Source organism: Vipera ursinii, assembly GCF_947247035.1.
Source record: "Vipera ursinii genome assembly, chromosome: 3".
In the NCBI taxonomy this organism is placed as follows: Eukaryota; Metazoa; Chordata; class Lepidosauria; order Squamata; family Viperidae; genus Vipera; species Vipera ursinii.
Genome location: NC_139516.1, coordinates 169937323 through 169961781, shown reverse-complemented (window position 1 = coordinate 169961781; position 24459 = coordinate 169937323). Strand labels below are relative to the sequence as shown.

Below are 24459 nucleotides of genomic sequence, written 5' to 3'. Positions count from 1 at the left end.
ATTTTCATATTGCTCTTTTGTGGATCTTTGTAATAAACACCATTCCATCCAAAATCAATAAACCAATAAATTAGAAGATGAATGAATTTTAATGAAAGTGATGGGGTAAAGTCTTCATATGAGTAACAAGTGAATGTTCAGAGTAATTGTCATTGGTCAAGTTTTTTCTCATTGAAAGTCATTGGATTGGAGTCAGCCTGAGGAGAAATGTGTTGAAATTTATCTTAAACCAATTACCATCCATATTAAAAGTTTTCCATTCTTTTGTAAACAGTGCATTTTCTGCAACAAGCTAAGCTTCTTTTATGACTTCTACATGGGGTGAACTTGCCCACTATTTTACAACGTTGTTTTGTTCTTGTTTTTTGTGCCCAGTATACAAAACTGAGGTATGTCTCGTTCTAGTTTTTATTGGATTGGATGATGATTGACATGATTGACAAAATGGCGGATAAATACAGAATTTTGACCAAATTACGTGAATCAAGCATGTAAAAAAAAAATCCTTAATCTTTAAATGTAGATATCGTGTTCTGTACACTTTTTCTCAATTCCCAGTTAGTGGACTTTTTCAAAGCTAAACATGGTATTTATAAATCCTAATTCAATTATGTATGATCACATGGTTTGAATGGAATGGCTTGTCTTAAATATTGCCAACTTGATACATAAGCTTTACAAAAACATGGGGTATGCATGTTTGCATACACTTTAAAATTATACTTTTAACTTGTCAGGAAAAAAAATAATTATAATGTATATATTTTCTGCTCAATTATACCATTCTGTAATAGATCTTTATATGCCATGATAGCTTAAATTAGTTTGTACTTGGAGCTGGGAGTCATTTACTTTCTTTGTGACCTCTAATGTAGAATGATTGCAGATGGGTCTTGTTCTCTGGTTTCAAGCAGGGTGCACTAAAAATCATGTAAATTATGAAGGCCTAGTAAGTCATTGTGTAAGTCATTGTGTATTGCTGATCTAGTCTAATCTTACTGGTTAAATAGAACAAGTCCTGGTTAATACTTAGGAGGGAAAGCTCCAATCAGAAAAGAAGGCAATAGCAAATCACTCCTTTATAGATAGTCCTCACTTACTGATTGCAATTGCAACAGGCAACTCCGTTGCTAAGCAGTGTTATCATGAAGTGAAAAATCACATGACAGCAGTTTGGGAATTCTAGCTATGGTCATTATGTAAATCACTCAGTCACTAAAACAGTGACTTCTTGCTGGCTTCCCCATTGTTTGTCAGAAGCTGACAGGGAAGGTTGCAAGTGGTGGTAAAGTGGGACACTGTGACCATCATAAATACATGCCAATTGCCAAGCAGAAATTACAGTCAGGGGACTTTGGGGAGCTGCAACAGTTGCAACTTTGAATATTGGTCTTAAGATTCATTATTTAACACCGTCATAACTTTAAAAGGTCACTGAACAATTGGTGCTGCTATGCCAAGTACAAGATTTTGTTGCTGAAATTCAGCTTGGAGAAGTTGCTTTTATGAAAACCTTGATTATTTTAGATTTTTCTTTAGTTCTCCTGACACTGTATTTTAGGCTGAAATGAGCATCTGTCACATCTGTAGTGTCATTTTTTTGTCTTGGATTTTAGGTCTGGTTCTTCAACTGAGTGAAACATTGTGTGATATTTATATGTAAATGAGAAGAACAGTATACATATAAGGGGAATTGTACTTAATCCGATCTTATTTTTTCAGGTGAAAGAAGCACATTAAATGTATTAACAAGTTCTGAGTACTGTACAGAATTATGCTACCACTTATTAGTTTGCTCATTAAAATATTTATACATTTTAAATCCATTGTTTTTCTAAAATACAGTGTGCTACAGATTATGATTTTGTTTACCGCTAATCTTTGGGGTTCTTGGGATAGGAATCTTGAGAAAATCTGCTGCCAAAGAGATGAAAATTAACAAAAGGAATCCTGTGAGGCCTACCCACATATACTGTGGTATCACAGAAAGGGAACTGGCACAAAATGCAAAGTAGAGATTAGGTTTAAACCTCAGAACATGAAATCCTTCTTCTGAAGTCAGTGTTTCAATAAAACCTATTTCGTGGGAAAGTCAACTGATGAAGTTAAATGCCAAGAAATACATCCCAGAATTTGGCTTGAAGGTGGAAAGGTGAGCCTAAGTCTTTAATCACAGACCCACAGGTCTTCCATTCAGGATCACTAGTTCAAATACACTGACTTTCATATGCACTTTTTTGCCATTTTCTGTTTCCATTCCATAGCTTTTCAACTTCCCATGCTTTGTGCAGTCCTTTGCATAATATCACATCAGATACTTTCTGGTTTTTTTTGTCTGTTCCCTCCCTCTTACGTTGTGCCTCCCTCATCTTCCTTTTACCAAGCAAACAATTTCTCTCTTGAAAGTACATGACCAATCTCAAATCACTTATGGTCTTGTTTTTAATCAGTCTTGAAGCCAGCACAGCCAAGGCACTCATTTAAGTAGTAATGAATGCCTTGGCTGTGCTGGCTACAAGATTGATTAAAAATAGTCAGCCACATTGGAAGGTCACCAAGTTGGAAAATGCTGCTGTGCTGTGCCTAAAGATATTTCTCCTCCTTTTTCCGGATAAATATTACACTGTGCCAGAGGCTCTGCTTCCTCCAGATACACTTACTACTTGGATGAGAACAGAACAAATTCTAAAAGATATTAATGAAGCCATCACAATTGTTCACAAATTGGTGCTTACTGAATGTCTTAGAGCAGAGGCCCCCAACTTTTTGGGCACCAGGGATCCATTCTATGGAGAAAGATTTCTCCACGGACCAGAGGGGGCATGGTTTTGTGTGCTGCCTGCAGCCCACGGATGGGGCTTAGCTTGTTTGTGCTGTCCAGTTGCTGGCATGCTGCGGACCAGACCAGGGCTTGGGGACCCCTGTCTTAGAGCCTGCTATTGAATACAACATAGGAAAAAATATTTCATGTTTCTTTAAACAGAACTGTATTGTGTTTGTTGCACATATGCAAGTATTTAGAGAACATTTATTGATGCATAAAAAAAAAGCTAAGCAGTAGCAGTTACGTGCTATTGCAGGAAACAAGCCATTTGCAGTGTAAATTAACTACCTCCTTTAAAATATTGCTACAAAACTGTAATAGAATTTTGAATGAATTATGCACGGTCTTATTCCTTTGGGTCACTGACGACAGCTGTGGTTGAATAAGAGAAAGGACTAAGAAGAGCAGCGATAGTGTAATGACGATGACCGGAATCATTAGCAGTAAAAACCACCTGTTAAAAGAAAAAAAGAAAAGCAGTCTGGGAGTGTTTTAGTTAACACAATGATCTGAAAGTGAGCAGTGCTAAAGTAGAAAGATTGGCATTAAAGAAAACCGATTGCTTTCTTTCATTCCGCAAATTTATTTTTTATTTTTTTTACTGAAATGATTAAACGTACCACACATTTAAATCCAGCTGGATATGGAGATTGAGACACATATGCATGTATGAAAGCACACACATTTTAATGAATATTATGAATCTTTGGTATTTTTGAATAAACATAAGTGGTCTTAAAGTTTATACTTACCAAACACTTCAATTTATATTTTTCCTCCCCAAATATATGTTTATATAAGAGCAGGAATTATTGGATCAAACTGCATCATAATTTTTAGGAATTAAACATTAGAGGAAAAACAATTTTTTGCCAGTGGTTTATCATATATTTTAATATTTTCAAATACTCACATCAACATATTCATGAAATGGGGAAATGCCAAGTGTTCTCCAGTACAAGCTAGTGTCAAATTCCACCTTGTACAAGCCTTCTATAAACAACTCATCAGTTGTAAGCTCATGGATTTCTCCAAATTCATTTGTTTTCCTTAAATTAATATATGAGAGTGACACAGTCAATAGCTTTACTCAAAAGAAATACCATATTGTTTTATTCTGGCCATGGGATGGATTCAGAGTTAGTCATGGTAAAAAAAAAGCCACATTGAAAAGAATGGGACTCCCATCAAAATCAATGTAGTAAAGGTGATAATTCACATAAATAAGAAGCATTATTTGCACCCACTTCCTCACTGAATCAAGATTTGGGAGGAGATAGTGCCATCATCATGCTAAAATAGCACTGTTCTGAGGAAACACCAGATCTACAATCCTTCAAAAATGACAACCTTGTGGCTAATGAAAGCTTGTGGCTAAAAGTTTTGTGCTGTTCATACATTCCATTTGAAAAGAAAATAGAGCATGATCGATGGATTTTAGCAGGCACTTTTCATGTGGTCTTACCCACTGGAAAACTCCTTCCAGGCTCCATCTTCACCCTTTTTGAATACTTTTACTGGGAGGCTGGCAGCTGGGATTCCCCGGACTGCATCAAGGACTTTCACCATCAGAGGACACTTTGAATCAGCAGAACTATGGGATTCCTCGATACAGCAAAAGAGGTTTCTGTTAGAATTTTGGTAGGATACAGCCTGTTTTGTGAACCATAGGTTTTGCTTTACTCATGCATTTTCAAAGGACTTCTTTTGGTAGTGATGGTATTATTGGGAAAGCCTTAGTTTGAGCTAACAATAAGTGACATTTAAATTAGCGTTAGAACTCAAATGCAACTTTGAGATATTGCTTATAAACTGATATTTAGAACATATGCAAGCACACAGATATACAAAATCCTGACAAAAGTTTTTTTCATACCTCCTCTGAACTGAAACATTGCCCCCCCATGTTAGTTCTGCCACAGGCATTGATTTCTGAATATTCATTGATTCATTCATTCTACAATTATAGAAGCAAATAACTGATAGTCAGACTTCCCAGTTTCTTATACTTACAAGTCAATCCAATTTCATTTTATTGCTACCGTAGAAATGCAAACATTTCACAAATTTATCTGTGGAATTTGATTCAATATGAAAGACATCTCTGTGCCAACTTCTTAAATCCTTTTAATTAAACTAAAAATGTTACTAAAATATATATTCTAAAAATATATAAAACGTATAAAAGAAAAAAACAATATTTTATACATTAGATTGTTTTTTTAACCTCTATTTCAACTATTTGAAAGAAATTTATGCCTAAAATACTTTGGATAAAAATGCAATGATCAAAAGATAGAACTCATGCCATGGATTTTCCTGTAGCAGTTGTTTCATAATATTTGCAAACAAAAGCGTTGCTTAAATAATACTTACCACTGGTGCAGCTTCAATGAGATACACCATTGTAGCCAAGCAAAAGAAAAGCAGAGAAGAGGGAGCCATTGTGAATGCAAACTGGGAGACTTTACCAGCAGCTACAGGTTAGTGGGATTTAGGTTTTTATACTTTACCCTCAAACAAAACAGGCTACTTATCAGGTGCCTGTATGACTTGAAACCTGCTGATTCTGATTATTTACTTAACAAGCATCCCGCTGTGCAAAGCTCCTATCCAGTGGCCTCTGGCTGAAAGCTGTAGAATTACAGTAGATAGGTGGAAGGAAGGACTACACAGGTGCGAGGAATAAGAGAATCAGTAACCTACACAAACATGAACCTTGTCTATTGGGATAAGTCTGTTAGCATAAGCATAAAAAACATGGGTTAAGCAACAGATGTCTGCTTAGATTTTACTGACTCCAGCAAGCCCATCATGCAATGTGAGCCTGTGGGCATCTCTGTGACATTCATTCAACTAAAAAATTCTGTGATTTGTTTGGGTTGTATCCACTTCAGACTTTGAAGTTAAAGTGCTCCTGTGCTGCTTTGTGTTACACTATTCAGATTTGATGTAGAGAAGTAGCTTATATTGCAGGAGATGATACTTCTCAAAGCGGCTGATATTTGTGTGCATATACCACTGTCTGTGAAAGCATGGAGAATGTTCATTCCACTCCCCAGTGTCCAATTGACATCTCTTCTAAATTAGAAATTAGTTTCCTTGCCCCATTAGTTTTTAACAATAGATTGCTGTATAGATGCTAATAAATGATAGTAAGGATCTGGGAACTGATTATGTGGATAAATCACTTGATATCGTCCAGATACATTGGGATTACTGCTCCCAATATACCTAGCTTGTAGGCTATTGGGAATTGCACTTCCAACACATTTGGAGGCTATCTGGTTGAGAAAGGTTGCTATGGACTAGGTCAGGGGTGTCAAACTCAATTTCATTGAGGGCCGGATAAGCATTGCGGTTGCCCTCAAGGGGCCAGGTGGGTATGGCCTGGGTGGGTGTGGCCTACTGGGTGGGCGTGGCTAGAGCATGGATGGCCTACTGGGTGGGCGTGGCCAGCTCTACATCGTTTGCATCAAAGGTGCCTATGGGAGGGCCTGGGCAGGAGTGGGACAGATCTGAGGGTCTCTGGCAGGAGGAGGGTCTCTGGGCCAGGGCCAAGGCAGAGGGGGCCGTTCCCTCACTGTTTCCAGGATGGCTTCGCGGGCCGCATGAAACCACTTCACGGGCCGGATCCGGCCCCCGGGCCTTGTGTTTGACATGTCTGGACTAGGTACAAGATAGCACTTATGCTAGTTGTTGTCTTATGAATTGAACATATACATTCATTTTTCAGTCTTCTCCTCCTCCTGCTCCTCCTCCTCCTCCTCCTCCTCCACCACCACCACCACCACCACTACCACCACCACCACCACCATCATCATCATCATCACATATGTATTGCACTTCCTCTACCTTCTGAATACTCTGCATTTTATCTCCCAGTAGGAAAGAGATAAGCAAATGTTTAGTTACAAACTTTCCATGGGGACTTTGCAGGCTATTTCTAAGGGCTTATATTTCGGTTCCCTTAAAGTAGTGGGAATGACTCCTGCCAGTTTTCAGTGGATGGGGTCCCCTCTGAGAGGCCCTTGTTTTAAAGACACAAAGAAGGGCCCTGGCCTGATTGTGCACTGCTGAGAGAGCACTTTCAAGACTGGCATTTTGGGAAGCCAAATGAGGACAAAGCATTAATGAGGAAAGCCTGGCATTCTCCTTGGGGAAAGGCAGTGGTATTCATGGAAACAGATTAAATTGCAAATATTCAAACACCAAACAGATTATCTGAATTCCAAAGCACTTAAAAATCACACGCTGGTAGTTAAAATACAAATTTCTAATAAAGGGACCTCTCTGGAAATCATTATTGCTCCTGAAATTAATAATTCATCCTTAAAACCCATGTTGATATAAATGCTATTTCCCCTTTACTAGGCATTTATTTCACACCCTCACACTGGTTACTTTGTTCTCCCATTAACCATTAATTTCATGTAATTTATTGCTTTAATTAATATTTTCCATCTAGATTCACAAATTCAAATCAGTGTGAATGGAAAGAGGCCTCTGAATAGACATGCATGAAATTATACTGTAAGTAAATTTCTTTAGAACAGAGGTACTCTTTTTGGATTCTACGTAGCATTTTAGTTGTAGATAAACATGTTCTTATTACTTTATTTCATAGAGTGGATTCACAAATCTGAATCCACTATCTAGAAGTAATCTCCACTGAACTCATCATGAGGAAATTCTTAGCAGATATTTAAAATGCTAATGTTAATACAAGTTAATAATTTATATTTAAATTCATGATAACAGCAAATTCAGCAAATTTAGTCTGATGTTATTCTCATGTTTCCAGTGGGACTTACTCTATCAGAGCAACTGTTTTCTTGTAACTCTGTGGTTCAATAGACAGAACAGGCATTTAAAGAACAATAAAGGAGTATATATGTAGCCCAAGGCTGAAATGAGAGTTCCTTGGTGTTTTCTGAGCTTGGTTGTTTTCTTGCATATATAACATTATCAGTGCACTGATTTTGTTGCGTAGTTTAGGTAATGAAATGTCTGCAAGAAAACAACCAACCTCAGAAAGCACAAAGGCAGAGACCTCTGGCATTTAAGTTGCAAGATACATTCACCTCAGGAATAGAGGTGTGCACTACGTTTCTAAAATGTATAGATTATATTCTGTGTACAAATCTAAACAATGAAATACAATGGTTTAAATTTAATGCTCACCGGTAGAAAAGTTTCACTATTTTTTTCCTAAGGTATAATATTGTCTTTATTTGTTCTTCCGTGGTCCCATTAACTTTTTTAGAGTGAATATTCACTTACTTTAGTAAATATTAAAACCACTAGTTCAGTCTAAGTAGACAAAAGACATTGAAATGTAAATCAATTTGCATTGTCAGTTGAATTTATGTTAACTCTCCTCTTGAGAGCCTCATGTTTCTTTCAGAAGTGGGTTATAATTTAAATCTAAATTGTTTAAGAATTTCAATGGGGCTATATTCTAGTAGTTAATGAGTAAGGTGGGATACAGTGAAATGCTACAACAAAATCCTTAGTAGGCAAACTAAAAAAGCTGCAATCCTATTTTTGCCAAGAAGGAAGGCATGTGATCCTTTCAGAAAGTCCTTTTTAGCACTGAACTGTGCTACAACTGTGGAACACTTTGCTGCAGGGGTGTCGAACTGCCGGCCTGCGAGTTTGATAACCCTGCTTTACTACAACATTATGATTACTCCCTCCCACATTTAAATATCATTAGACCTATACTCACTACTAGACCTATAGCTCTTATCAGGTTTTCTGTCAGATAGACCCCTGAGTTCAAAAAGGCACTTTTCCTGGAAGTATGCATAAGTGTTGCATTACATTCTGAGATGATTAATTGCAAAATCTAGTTTGATTTTCCATTCATACAATTATGCTGTGCCAAATTACTCTTCATTTTCATGCTTTGCTGAAATGGAAGGTGAATTGGAACTTTGGTGCTACAGACTTGTACTTCGCTTACTTTTCTGCTTGTTAAGATCATAAACATCTTAACCTGTGGATTATTCTTTGGCATTTCTTGGTGTGTTGACACAGGTACAAATGACCTTATGGAAATGTTTGCTTGATTTGCAATTTTTTTCTTCTTTCAGTTTATCTTAATGTTGCTTCAAGCCCTATATAAATAATGCAACATTGATATATCTTAAATAACTTCTACAAATATGGATAAATTCTTTGATTAGCCTGTACCAGAATTCTCCTAGTAGACAGCCCTCAATAGTTGCAGTTGTATGCCTAGATATACTATGTTTTAACCTTAATGTATATTTTCAGTGAAAGCTGGACCATAAAAAAGGCTGAGCGCCAAAGAATTGAGGCCTTTGAACTATGGTGCTGGAGAAGACTCCTGCGAGTCCCTTGGACTGCAAGGCGATCAAACCGGTCAGTCCTAGAGGAGATCAATCCTGACTGCTCTTTAGAAGGCCAGATCCTGAAGCTAAAACTCAAATACTTTGGCCACCTAATGAGAAGGAAGGACTCACTAGAGAAGAGCCTAATGCTGGGAAAGATTGAGGGCAATAGAAGAACGGGACGACAGAGAATGAGGTGGCTGGATGGAGTTACTGAAGCAGTAGGCGTGAGCTTAAATGGACTCCAGAAGATGGTAGAGGACAGGAAGGCCTGGAGGAACATTGTCCATAGGGTTGGATTAGTTGGACACGACTTCGCAGCTAACAACAACAAAATATTTTCAGTGACATTCATAAGAAGTGCAAATATATATGCACTCACATACAAAGCAGACATAGAATAAATAAAAGTACTTCAAATAATGAAGTACACATTTGTACACAAATGCCCCCATTAGTATTTTACTTCCATCAAAGAGCAAACAGTGTTTAAAGAATCAACAGGATTGTAATCTTAATAATGACACCAGTTTTGGGTTTTGGAATTCAAGGAAAACTTGTGCAGAGAAATTTATTGATGAAGGCATTTTTATGATCTATTAGTCAGGAATGAAGTAGAATAGCAGAAATTGTATCTGCCTGAATAATTGTTTGCCATGCTGGAGAACTTTGACAATAACATTGGCTACCCTATTTCAAAAAATCTGGTTAGTGAAAAGTAAAAGTAAAGTCCAAATTAAGAATATTTCATTCTTAAGAATTGTTTAATTTAAAGTGGTTTAGTTGTAATAGATGGTTATAGATTCAAAATAGTTTTCAAAAGTGTACAAAAGATACTATTTTTTTCTAGCATCAGCTAAATTAGACATATTACATTGAGAAAAATGTTTCTCATTTCTTTCCTGTTACCTTTATTGATTTCATTGCACAGATGTTAACGTAGGAAATAGATTATTGTGTTATCTAATTTTACCTTCCAAAAGATAGAAGCAGATGAAAAATGTGAGGTTCTTTCCTGTTGGCTTTTTTGAATTAGCTATTTTAGATTCTAAAAGTTTAGTTCCTAAAGAAGTAACCTTGTAAATAATTTTAATGTCCTCTTCTAGTGCAGGGTAGGCAACCTTGGCTCTTTTATGACTCAAGGACTTCAACTCCCAGAATTCCTGAGCAAGCATGGCTCAGCTTGGAAACCTCTCTCTTTCCCCTCAGCATGGCTGGTTCAGGATTTCTGGGAGTTGAAGTCCACGAGTCATAAAAAAGAGCCAAGATTGCCTACTCCTAAAGCCAATAGAGGGAGCTTCCCCCCCCCCCAAAAAAACAAAAACAAAATAGGTGCCGGAACACCATTCTATGAGAAAAAAAGTCCTGGTGAAAACACATGCTTTTCTTTTTCACGTAGGGAGAGATCAAATGAATCTTTGCTTTCCAGGGTTTTGTTTCTAAATCTCCAGATCTTTTTAATCTGCACACATAAACATTGAATCCATGACTAACAGTTTGCTATTGTCATGACCCTGGTTTATGGTTAGCCACATACTCAGTTACCTTTTGATAAATACCTTGTTGACAATTAGCTATTAATGAAAGTTGGCCCACATAGTAAGTATTCAGTATGTTGGTAGTATCTGTATATGTCTTTCCCTTTGTATTTTTGGATGCCTGATGATGCTTCATTTGCAAGGTGGCTTTAAATAATTTCAAATCCTTACTTTTTCTATTCAACTGTTTTTACTTCTCTCTGAAAACAATTTCTTGAATTTTTTGGTACCAGGGTTCTTGCATTCTTATGCAATCAAGGCAGCTCAGCACATATTAAAAAAGGATTACAGCTATTGCTAGAGGTGAAAAGCTGGCATTTTTATTTGTTTTAATCTGCAGGAGCCAGAAAGGAAAAGGTCTGAAGTTTCCCAAGGAGAAAAGTTCATAGTTTTGAAGTGATGTCTTGGATTCTACAAGGAGTTGCCACAGAGGCAGTGCAATATCTCAAGAGGCTACTTTGGTTCTGTCTTGCATGTAGTTCAGTGGTACATGTGAGGAGGGGTGGAAACGGTGGTGGGATTCAAATATGTGAACAACCGATTATCTGTATGGATGTCGCTTCCGGAAGTTCATTCTAGGCCTGGGCAACAAAAAATTAGCTGCCAGTTCTATCGAACTGGTGCAAACTGGCTGAATCCCACCACTGGATGGACAACAATTTGTCTGAAATGGTATAGGGTCCTCTGCTTGAGCAGGGGTTGGATTAGAAGACCTACAAAGTCCCTTCCAACTCTGTTATTCTGTAAATAAAAAGTCCAATTAAAAAGAAGTAGGGTTTCAATTGTATGGTCATAGTTGCTCCCTGCATAGTGTAATTTTTAGCTCTGCCCCTCCAAGGACAGAGGTCAACCAAAACAGTTCTCCTCACCAGACATACAACAGCTATGCAGAAGTCTCTGATAGAAACCAATGATGAATGTTATTTTATTCTGCACACTTGCATAGCTGAAAAAGCCACTGGATAACTCTGCTATTCCAAACTTTCAGCAGGCAGTAACTTTCTCTGTCAAAATAAGTAAATAAGTATTGTAATCATTATTTTATGCAATTGGTCTGCGGGCAAAAAATAGAAATGTCAGGCTGACAGCAGAAAACCTAAGCTATCCTAGGGTATTGTTACCAGATAGCTGAAAAGACAAAGGAGAACATGGACAACTGGAAATAAGGACAACCAGTGCTTTTTTTGTAAAAGAAAAAGGTGCCGGAACTCACACATGTCATACAACCCGCCTTGCCTACCCTACAAGATTCTATCCAAAAAAGGTGCCGGAACTCCGTTCTGAGCGTTCTATGAGAAAAAAACCCCTGAGGACAACTGTGGGGAAATATGTAGAGGATATGCTAACAGTTAACTTTTCTGGCATCTTCAACAAAACTACAACTAAAAGCTGCAAATAATATATGCTTGGGCTTACATGTATATAAAATTGCATATGCATAGTTTTTCAACTGCAATATTTTTTCAGCAATCCTTATTTTCAAGAATATATGCTAGCCATAAGGTAGAATCAACAATGATAGGTTTTTCAAATTTCACTATAGAAACATATAATGAGTCATATAATCTACAGAGTTTGGCAATCATAGATTTGAGCTGCATTTGAGATGATTGCTGGAATGAAGAAATATATTCAATAACATAAATCTAGGCTATCAAATCTCTTGGTGGATGAAGGAAAGAAAGAAGCAGAAAATTTACAAGGTCACAGTACATAAATATTTCATTTTTTAAAAATACCCAAGACGTTCAAAAAGCTGAATATTTGATTTTAAGGCTATGTCTATCTGATGAAGGACAGGAGGATGACTGGTAACCCTATGCCAGGGCAAAAGTATTTCATTTATGTGAAAGAAAAGGAACTGTTAATAACAAGTGAAATTTGCAATTACCCAACTGTATTGACTGCCAATTTAATTCAATTTACGATCTGTTAATCTTGTTTGGTTGGTGCTTAGCAACAGATTTACAAATGGAAGCCCAGATGACAGATTTATTTTTGTTTGTTTGCTTCTTGCACCAAAATGCTTTGTATGAGCATTTGATATTTACAAGAGCTGGTATATGTATCCCTTGTCTTCTGAGAATTAAAAACAAGCTACAAACAAGCACAAGCAATCATTTGACTATTAGAAATCATAAATGATCAGAAATTCCTTTTGTACTGATGCATTGATCGCACATACACAAAAAAGAATAATATAAAGCTGCAGATATAGGATCAGACATGTTGGGATCAGATATGACCAAACCAGATATTTGTTCTGATGTTTTAACATAAACAGATGTATGTTGGTTTTAGTTGTAGAAGGCAGACATACTTTTCCATCACTCTTCATCCTTCCCACCAATGCCTTTCAAAAAATAGAAGTGAAGCAGACACTGTTTTTTTTGCTCAAGCTCAACACTTGGGTTCAATCACATTTCTCGATAAGCACTCCTTACTACTAAGAGATGAAGCATCTCAAGAAGGAGAATTGTGGGCAAATTGTGCAGTCCTTTAACATTTAATATTATTTTTAATTATTAAATGAATCAAATAGTTTAATATTTCAACTGACAGATTTGATCTCTTTGTGCAGCTACTTTTTAAGTTTGAAGTCTCAAGACATTTTGCAAGGGTTAGTGTAAGATTCCCTATTTCTCATGAGATGGTATTTTCCCACCACTCCAATTTTAAAAGCCAGCCAGATTGGCTGTTGAATAATACTTCAATATCAGCAATAGAGGACAGCAGGCCACCTTTGAGCAGTGTTGGTGGCTGGGGAATTCTGGGAGTTGAAGTCCATATGTCTTATAGTTGGCATGGTTGAGAAACACTGTCTTAGAGGGTGCAGGACAGAAGACAGAACTCTGTCCTCTAATGTTACCTTACTCAAGTCCCCAACTATCTTCCACTTAAGACAAACACCTTTTACTTGGCTGAATTGTACTATAGAGCCAGGCCTAAATCTGCCTGTGTTTTTGCAGCGTGTTTTATTCATAAGAACTGCTTTGCAATTTATGGGAATGCAAATAAAGCACCTCTTTCTGAATGGTTTAAAGCAGGGCTTTTCAACCAGTGGTACGGGTACCACCTTGTGGTACATTGGCACCTGGCAGGTGGTATGCGACCATCCTAGAAAAGTGGTAGCAGGGGAGGGGAGCTGAACCGGTGGCAGCACCGCACAAGCCTAAGCGAGAGATGGCTGGAGCTAGGCAACTGGTGGTACTCGGATGTTGCCATATCCTAAAAGTGGTACAATGGGTGAAAAGGTTGAAAAGCCCTGCACAGCTTGAGTAGCTGCTTGAGAGGTTGCTTCAGTTTTCACTGAATGTGTTCACAACATACTTTCTTCCATTTTTCCCTGCCCAGCCAAGTGGTTATATTGTATGTGCCCTCACATGCAGAGAAACCTCCAGGTAACCATTGCAGATGTTCCAGTTGGTTTAATAATTTGAAAAGTGGTACTTCATACATTGCATAGCGTATCTTCCAAATACTTTGCATGATCCCTGACTGAAAGAACTCAAACTGGTTGAGATCCACACACTGTTTCACACTGTATAAATGAAAATACATTCTCAATTACCCTGCTCTATCTCAGGATCAGTGTCAGATTCAGACTTGGTGAGGTCATTGTTAAAAAGTTTGTTAAAAAGATTTCATTAAAGTGATTGCCAAAACAGGACATTGAGTCATCACACAAAAAATTGAAAACGTATGTATAGTTATTTAATTGCAAGATATTTAAAGAGAAAAATACAAATTATTTTCATATGAATGCATTTATGATTACAATATTATATATTATTTGGTTGTCTTTATCTCTCATAATATTTTATACACACACACACACACACACACGTATATGTAAAATTAGATATAGTATATCCTGGAATCAATACTTAAATGTAATTTTAAAAATAATTTATATATATGCTTATCAGGCATTAAGGAAGTGGGAGAAACAATGTAACAACTTACAACAAGTGCAACGAGCACTGCCAGTGCAAGATCTGAACTGTTGGCCCATGCTACAGCAAAGAACTATGACCGGTAAAGGGGAGAAATGCCCAATGTGTCCTTTGCAAGAATCAAAGGCGGGAGACTGGGCACATATACAATGGGAGGGGGGCGGCCATAGGACAAGAGACGCTAGGGGACCAACTTGCAGTAACGTGTATTCAGACACAAATGAGGCAGGCAGGGAGAGTGACAACGAGAGGGGCGACGATTCCCGAATCCAGAAGCACACGGACGGATGCGAGACAACTAGAAATAATCCGGTCAACCAGGTCGGGTAGACCGGTAACTCGCTCTATGAGCAGAGTGCAAAAACACAGCTGGTTTCATAAGCAAGCTCCCAAACCTCCAGCATTTTACTCTGATGACATCGGCAGTTAGCGGACAAAAGCTAAGTTTATTAAACAGTTTGTTTACATTCATCCTGGTGTTCGACTATTTTTCTCAACATATATATTTGTTGCACAATCAGAAAATTGATACCTGAAATTTTGAGAGGCCTTACAGATTGTGAGATCCTAATTGTAACTTGTTTAGTTTATGCCTAAATCTGGCACTCATCTGTTTTGTTATATGTAACTTTTTATGGCAGCTGCCATTTTTTTCCCTATCTTTGCAGCAGCCATTTGATTGCTAGAACAGAGGCAGCTCCTTTGAGACAGAGTTGCCAGATTGAAATTTTAATTTAAAGCCAAGCAGGACTTACAACTATAGTTGGGACCAGAATTGCTAAGCAAGATGTTTGTTAAATAAGTTAGGTTGAATTATGACTTTTTTTTTGCTGTGGTTGTTAAGTGAATCCAGCTTCTCCCATTGATTTTACCTGTTGGAGGTGGGCTGGGAAGATTGCAAAGAGTGGTCACATGACCTGGGATGCTACAACCGTAGTAAACATATGCTGTTGTCAGGTATCTTGAGTTTTGACCTTGTGACTGGGGGGATGCTGCGACAGTCATAAGTCCCTTTTTTTTCATTGCCATTGTAATTTCAAATGGTCACTAAATTGTAAAATGATTACTTGCACTAGAAAAAAGCCAAACAAATTTTAATATATTTTTCTTCCATTACATGAAAAACTATGGATCCAGGTTGTTACTATTCTACTCACTGAAATGAGTGAAGCGTATGATACCAACCTTGTCCAAATGTGACATTTTTAGTAGTTCTAGAGCTGCAGTGAAATTTTGGCATCATTTGCTTGAAAGCAATAGCTCTGCCCTAATTCTCAGAATAGCATCAAAAAGATTCAGCGGCAACATCTTTCTTGCCTTTCTTTTAAGAGAGGGTACAAGAGAAAAATATCCACTGCCAATCTTGTTTATTATGTAAGCAAAGGCAAAGGTTGCAATTCTGTACACAGAAAAGACAGGAAATCTGACTCTTAAAGGGGAAGCTCAGCATGGCCCCAGTTCTGCCCAAGGCTCCAACTTCTCTTCTTTACCCATTAAGAATAGTTGGTGGAACCAGGCAACTCTTGACCCTGGGATGACCTTTTTTGCAATACTTTCTTGCCCAGACTCTTGGGGCCAAAAAGCCAGGAAAAAAAATCCAAAAATCCAAATGAATTTTTGGAGATCAATCTAATTGACACCCCACCCCCACCCCAATTTCTGAAAATTTATGTTAAAAAAGCCAATTTGGCAACCTCTAATTTGAGATGAATTAATACATGTAATAGAATACAATATGTCCAATGCAATATGTGTTTTTCACACTCAATACTTAGTTTGCAAATTGCCGGTCTCCTTATTGGGAATCCTTATTACCTGCATTTCTCAGCTTATTTTATTTTCTGGCCTTTTCTTGTATACTTCTACCTTCAATTGTTATCTTATGAAAATATTTTATATGTTGGATGTAATGCACTTATAATCCATAAACATTTATGCCGGAGTGAATTTGTTTACTAAAATTAATGAGTTTAAATGATTCTGTTCAATGCTACCTCAGTCATAAGCGCAGCAATTCTTTTTGGATATATTGTAATATAAGCTTTCAGAGGCACAAAGTCTGAAATTCTATTTGCAAAGGCCTAAAGTCGGTATATTTTAACCTTAACACAAATGACCTTCCAGAGCAAATTCCAAATTTATGGTCAGTGAGTTAAAAGTAATTTGCAAATCTTAAACAGTGTCATAAGATAATCTGAAGCTAACATACAATAGAAAATAATGTTCATTTCTTAAGGATTTATATGGACCAAATAGGGAATGGGAGTTTGGGACTTGAGGAGTATATACGGTAATATATCTCATTAAGGTATAAAGCATCTTTCTTTTGGAACTCATCAACTCACCCTCCATTATTTTTCAAATGTCCTGATAGCTTTTTTGATGGTTATTTTGGACTTCTTTGTGCTGTTTGATATAATATGTTTCCAAATGGTTGAACTATCACTTTCATTTGTTTGCCAATTGTGCACATTTCACAGTTCTTGGAGGGCCACGGGCTGCAGTGGGTGAAGAAAATATATGGAGCCACATTCAGTTTTTTTTCTCTTTGGGTTTAGAGGGTTGCCATTTTTATTTTTTTTAGGCCCAGTTCATAGTTTTGGGGAACCTTGCAATCAATATTCAGCAGTCACTGACTGTGAAAATTCTGCAGGATAAAGACCACATGTAGTGCTGAGCTATGTATGCAGATTTCTTAGGAAGTAACAAAATGAAATCTCTTCCTTGTTGTGGACAATAAGAAAGGAGCAAAGGTAAAAAACAGTGTGCTGGGTCAGACAAAGCACACATCTATTTCTGTTTGTGTCAACAAGTAGCCTCATAGCTGCATTCAGAGAATTCATAAACAGAGATAAGGAAAGTCTATCCCTGGTTGCTGATTACTTCCCAGCGTCTGGCATTTAAGGTACCCTGCCTCTGATTCAGGAAATGTTAAACAGTTATCAGGATCAGCAGTTACTGATAGTACTATGCTCCATGAATTTCCCCAGACCTCCTTTAAAACTAAGTATACTGAGAGAATGACTGGCCCAAGGTCACCCAGCTGGCCTGGTGCCTAAAGTGGGATTAGAGTCCAGAGTTTCTTTGCTTCTAGTCTGATGCTTTAACTTCTACACCAAACTCCCAAAATTTAGTGGAACATCATCCTTGATAGGCTATTTGTGTGTGTGTGTGTGTATGTGTTCCATTGAGTCAGTATTGATTTCTGCTTGGACAAGTCCTTTCAGATTTCTTCGCAATATTGCAGAACTAGAGCTCATACCATAGTTCCAGCCTGGTTCTTTAACCATTACACCGAACTGTCTCTCTTCCAATATATTAGAGCAGGGGTCCCCAACGTACGGTCCGAGGCCTGGTACTGGGCTGCGACCTGTTGGCCATTGGGCCCCGGGAATAGCTGGTGAGTCCCGGCCCACTCACGGTAGCACCGTCGCACAGGCACTAACGGTCCCATGTGCGCATGCGTGGGGACACTAGCACCGCTGCATCACATTAGCACCAGTGGCATCTTTGTGCATGCCAGTGGTGTGAAATGGCCGTGTGCAGCCCATTTGTGCATGTGAGAGGGCATCAATGCATGCCATGGGAGCGTGCAGCCCACTTGCACATGCGTGTACCTCCAAGCGCCACTAATGGGCATGCGCCCATTTCCACATGCGCATGTCGGCTTCATGCATGCACATTTCCCTGCTGCTTCCTTTACTTCTGGGGCGCCAAGCTGGAAAGGTTGGGGAACTCTGTGTTAGACCACTGTGATACAATGTTTTAAAATATATAAGCAACAGTTTAAAATAGCCTGGCTTCAATATGTAGATACAGGTAGTCCTCAACATATGACCACAACTGAGTCCAAAATTTCTGTTGCTAAGCAAGACAGTTGTTAAGTGAGTTTTGCCCCATTTTATGACCTTTCTTGCCACAATTGTTAAGTGAATCACTGCAGTTGTTAATAACGTGGTTGTTAAGTGAATCTGGCTTTCCCATTGACTTTGCTTGTCAGATGGTCACAAAAGGGTATAACATGACCCCAGGAAAATGCAACCATCATAAATATGAACCAGCAGCCAAACATCCAAATTTTGATCATGTGACCATGGGGAGGTTGCAACAGTTGCAAGAAAAATGAAAAATGGTCATAAGTCACTTTTTCAGTGCTGTTGTAGCCTTGAACAGTCACTAAATGAATGATTCTAAGTCGAGGACTACCTGCTGGTTTCAGATGCCAGTTAAAAGCTTGGAGTTTTTTCAAGGAACTGTTGTTCTCTCTCCCTGACAAAGGTTGCTGAAAAAAAACAAGGTGTTAATTTAGTCCTTTAGTTTCTTTTCACATTTCTTACAGCTGTACACTGAAAGCTGAAATACAAGAGGCTTTCAAGTCAGCATGCGGTAACAATATTTTCATAAGTGTGATAATGGCTCCATCTAGTGGTGTAAAATAAGAAACACCAATGTGATCAGTATAAAGATTATGATTAGAATTATATAGGCAGTTTTCGATAAAACAGAATTCTGTGTTATAATTGATCTAGTGCAGACATGTCAAACTTGCAACATCATGTGACATCGCACAATGTATCAGAACCTTTTCCCCATTGCCGGCAATGGGGTGGGCATGGTTCCTCATGATGTGTCCAGCCTGCGGGCCGGCAGTTTGAAACCCGTGATCTAGTGGTTAAGGCACCAGCCTAGAAAGCAAGAAACCTTGAGTTCAAGTCCTGCTTTAGCCATGGATGCCAGCTGGGTGACTTTGGGCCAGTCATTCTCTCTTAAACCAACTCACCTCACAGGGTTGTTATTATGGGGAAAATAGGAGGAAGGTGTGTGGGATATGTTCACGACCTTGAGTATTTGTTAAAAATAATAAAGGTGGAATAGAAATAATTAAGTAAATAAAAATAATTTGTGCTTTCATCCACATCTCACTTTACTGTTTTGTTGGGTTTTGATGTGTGAGCATTAACAACTGTGACTGATATAAAAGGCTCAGGAGACGGTATTTCCAGTAAATCCTGATTTTGACGATTAATTAATACAAGGAACCTTTCAATTTATGATCTCCAGAGTTGAAAGCAATTGTAAATCAGTAAGCACAATACAAACTTCACTCACTGATTTCAGAAAACTAAGATGAGATCCAGTTGAAAGTTTGTAGCTACCTACAAAATGACTAAGATATGCAGATGATACCACTCTAATGGCAGAAAGTGAAGAGGAACTAAAGAGCCTTTTGTTGTGGGTGAAGGAGAGTGCAAAGGTTGACTTGAAACTTAACATTAAGAAAACCAAGATCATGGCATCCGGCCCTTTCAATTCCTGGCAAATAAGGTAGTGACATATTTTATTTTCCTGGGCTCCAAGATCACCGCAGATGGGGATTGCAGCCAAGAAATTAAAAGACACTTGCTCCCGGGAAGGAAAGCCATGGCAAATCTAGACAGCACACTAAAAAACAGAGACATCACCCTGCCAACCAAAGTGCATATAGTCAAGGCTATGGTCTTCCCAGTTGCAATGTACTGTATGGCTGTGAAAGCTGGACCATAAGAAGGGCTGAGTGCCAAAGATTTGAGGACTTTGAACTATGCTGCTGGAGAAGACTCCTGCGAGTCCCTTGGACTGTGATCAAACCGGTCAGTCCTAGAGGAGATCAACCCTGACTGCTCTTTAGAAGGCCAGATCCTGAAGCTAAAACTCAAATACTTTGGCCACCTAATGAGAAGGAAGGACTCACTAGAGAAGAGCCTAATGCTGGGAAAGATTGAGGGCAAGAGAAGAATGGGACGACAGAGAATGAGGTGGCTGGATGGAGTCACTGAAGCAATAGGCGTGAGTCTAAACGGACTCCAGAAGATGGTAGAAGACAGGAAGGCCTGGAGGAACGTTGTCCATGGGGTCACGATGGGTCGGACACGACTTTGCAGCTAACAATAACACAAAATGACTGTGCCAACGACACAGCATATTTTTTAACCACAGAGTTGTGTGTAACTATTTCTATTTAAGTATATTCATAACTATGTTCCCCTCTGCATTTTTATCTACGATAGAAAAAAAATACGCCTTTCCCTGTCCCAATTCTGATTAACAGTCCTTTATCCTCTGATACAGAGCTTCTCCCTCTGTTATACTTCTAGATAATAGAGTATTTTTGAGTGATAGAACCAGAGAATCATAGGCCTGGAAGTGACCTTGAAAGTATTCTATTCCTACTCTGTGCTTAAGGCAGAGTCTTATACCATCCCAAATGGATGTCTACCTATTTTTTGAAAAACTCTAGTGACAGAGCACTCACAACTCCAGGAGGCAAGCTAATCTGTTGATTAATTGCTCTGTCAGGAAATTTCTCCTTACTTTTAGGTTGTACCTCTCTTTGACAAGCTTCCTCTCATTATTTCTTATCTTGTTCCCTGGTGCCTAGAGAATGTCAATCCCCTCTTCTTTGTGACAACCCCTCCAGTACTGAAAGACAGTTTTCGCCCGCCCACCCCAAATCCTTCTCTTCAATACACTAGATATACCTAGGTCCCTCAAGTGTTCATCATATAATTTAGTCTCCAGATCCTCAACATCTTTTGACCAGAACTGGACATAGTATTCCAAGTGTGGTCTCACTAGCACTGTGTAAAGTGGCACTGTCACTTCTCATTGTCTTGACACTATCCCTCTATTGATACACCCTTAGGACTGCATTGGCTTTTTTGGCAGCTGCAACACACTGCCGGCTCATATTTGCATGGTGGTCCACTAAAACACCTAGATCCCTCTCACAGTTACTACTGTTGAGCCAAGTACAAGTTATTCTATATTTATGTATTTTGTTTTTCCTGCCTAAGAACTTTACTTTTGTCACCACTGAACTGCATCTTGTTGCATAGGACCCAATGCCTTCTGGAACTTGAGCATATCTTTATGTATTGAATGGATATGTCCTTAATCTTCTGACTATTCCACCCTCATCGCGTCCGCAGATAATCGCCCGGCTGCCTTGTTCAGGGTGACTCGCTCCCTATTAAACCAAGAGGTGAGGGAGGAACCCTTGCAGGGTCGAGCCGAGGAATTTGGTCAATATCTGCTGGATAAAATTGCTCGGATTCGAACTGGCCTGGACTCCAACTGGGCTGAGATGGAAGAACAAGACATGGACAGTCTTGTCGACGTCATCTGGGAAGAATTTGATCCTGTAACTCCTAAGGAAGTGGACAGGATTATGAGAAGGTTGAGCTCCTCCACATGCTTACTGGACCCGTGCCCTTCCTGGCTGGCCTATGCAGCTCGAGAGGGGACACGAGGCTGGTTCCTAGCGGTCATCTCTGCTTCTCTGAGTGAGGGTCACTTCCCCACCGCCTTGAAGGAGGCGGTGGTGAGACCTCTCCTCAAGAAGCCCACCTTGGACCCATCCTCTTTGAATAACTTTTGTCCAGTCTCCAAACTTCGCTTCCTTGCGAAGGTTGTTGAGAGCGTGGTGGCGCACCAACTTCCTCAGATCCTGGATGAAGCGGTTTATCTAGACCCGTACCAATCGGGTTTCAGGCCGGGCTACAGCACGGAGACGGCATTGGTCGCTCTGATGAATGATCTCTGGAGAGCCCGGGACAGGGGCCATTCCTCTGTCCTAGTCTTATTAGACCTCTCGGCGGCTTTCGATACCATCGACCATGGTATCTTGCTGCGACGCCTCAGGGGACTGGGAGTGGGAGGCACGGTTCTGCGTTGGTTCTCCTCCTTTCTCCAGGGTCGCTCGCAGTCGGTGCTGACAGGGGGACAGAGGTCGACCCCGAGGCCTCTCGCTTGCGGAGTCCCTCAGGGGTCGGTCCTCTCGCCTCTCCTGTTCAACATCTACATGAAACCGCTGGGTGAGATCATTCGCAGTTTTGGAGTAGGGTACCATCAGTATGCTGATGACACCCAGCTTTTTATCTCAACTCCAAACAATATCAGTGATGCCCTAGACGTGATGTCCCGCTGCCTGAAAGCGGTCCGGGAATGGATGGGGAGAAACAGGCTTCAACTGAACCCGGACAAGACTGAATGGCTGTACGTACCGGCAAGCCAGGATATTCAGAACGTCCCATTGCTTAACATTGGGGACAAGTTACTACCCCCTGTTGATAGGGCCCGCAACCTGGGTGTCCTCCTAGACTCGCAGCTCTCCCTGGAAGACCACATAGGAGCTGTGACCAAGGGGGCCTTCTCCCGGGTTCGACTAGTTCGCCAACTACGGCCTTATCTGGACCTGGATTCCTTACGTACAGTCACCCATGCCCTTGTGACCTCTCGCCTAGACTATTGTAACGCTCTCTACATGGGGCTGCCCTTGAGATCCACTCGGAAGCTTCAACTGGTGCAAAGTGCGGCGGCACAGACACTCTTGGGAGCCTCCCGATACTCCCATATCACACCTCTCCTCCGTGCGCTGCACTGGCTTCCAGTTGCCTTCCGTGTGAAGTTCAAGGTGCTAACAATGACATACAAAGCCCTACATGGCATGGGTCCGGACTACCTACGGGAGCACCTTCTGCCAATGTCAGCACCCCACCGTCCTGTGCGCTCCCACAGAGAGGGCCTCCTCAGGGTGCCACCGCTCAAGGAATGTCGGCTGGTGGCCCCCAGGGGGAGGGCATTCTCAGTGGGTGCGCCAGCCCTCTGGAACAGCTTACCAACCGAAATCCGGATGGCCCCCGACCTCCGTACCTTCCGACGCGACTTGAAAACTTTCCTGTTACAGCAGTCCGGCCTGGCATGATAGCGTTAATTGGGGTCCCAGTTTGTTTTCACTATTGTTTCTTATTATTTTTATTGTTCAATCTGTATACATTCCTTCCTCTGTACACCGCCCCGAGTCCCTCGGGAGAAGGGCGGTTTATAAAAACTAATAAATAAATAAATAAATAAATAAATAAATAAATAAATAAATAAATATTTCTTGTTTTCTTTATTAGTTTCTAGGAATGTTACAAAAACCATGCCTGAAAGAAAAAAAAAACATGAGGACAATTCTAAAACAATCCTTTTCATATACTGTAACTAAGTTCATTGTATTTACTCCTCACTGTGGACCCCCAGTAGGGTTTAGGTTCAAGTAAATATGGATCACATCATACTATTCATGTGAGATTCTCCTGTCCCAGCACCCACTTTGTCATCATAAGTTTATCACTGTGAACTTAACTCCACGTCTCAACCCTTTCATTATTCATTAACCAGGTGTTCAATATAGTTTGTCTCTTATGAAAAAAAGTCTTCTTTCAATAACAGAACACAAATCTATGTGACAAAGGCATTTACTGTATGCCAGTGGTCCCCAACCTGTGTGGCTTGGAGGCCCGGCTGTGGGGGGGAGGAGAGGGGAAGTGGGCTATGTGAGCCCGTACACACCCATGTGCAAATGCAGCCCTTGCACAAGTGGCAGGCCAGTGCAAATGTGCACAGCTTGACTTATGTGAGTGCCCACTGGCCCACCACCCATGCAAGTTGAGTGTCATGGTTCTGATAGATAGAGACAAATAAAGCAGAACTCTTATTCTAGGTTGCCATTGAGTTGCGCACATGCATGCTCTGGACAGCCACTTCTGTGGCCCAATTCCAAATAGGCCAGAGCCCGGTAGTGGGCCATGGCCTGGGGGGTTGGGGACCCTTGCTTTATGCCAGTGGTGTCTGAATCATCACAATCTAGCATGTAGGTTATATCGCATTACAAAACTTTCATTGGCAGCTTACCACTGACGGTTACCAACTTACAAAGGTTACTAATAATTGGCAGCAATTTTGTCAGCAGGTTGAAT

The 24459-nt window shown here is 39.8% G+C and overlaps 1 protein-coding gene across 1 annotated transcript; it reads right to left on the bottom strand.

Moving 5' to 3' along the window:
- Positions 1-3170: 3170 nt before the first annotated feature.
- TTR (transthyretin) lies at positions 3171-5269 on the bottom strand (the record flags this gene model as incomplete). The annotated part of the gene is made up of 4 exons (XM_083357713.1): positions 3171-3278; positions 3738-3873; positions 4290-4429; positions 5201-5269. The coding sequence occupies 4 exons, from the start codon at positions 5267-5269 to the stop codon at positions 3171-3173; spliced, it is 453 nt and encodes a 150-aa protein (XP_083213839.1).
- Positions 5270-24459: the final 19190 nt, after the last annotated feature.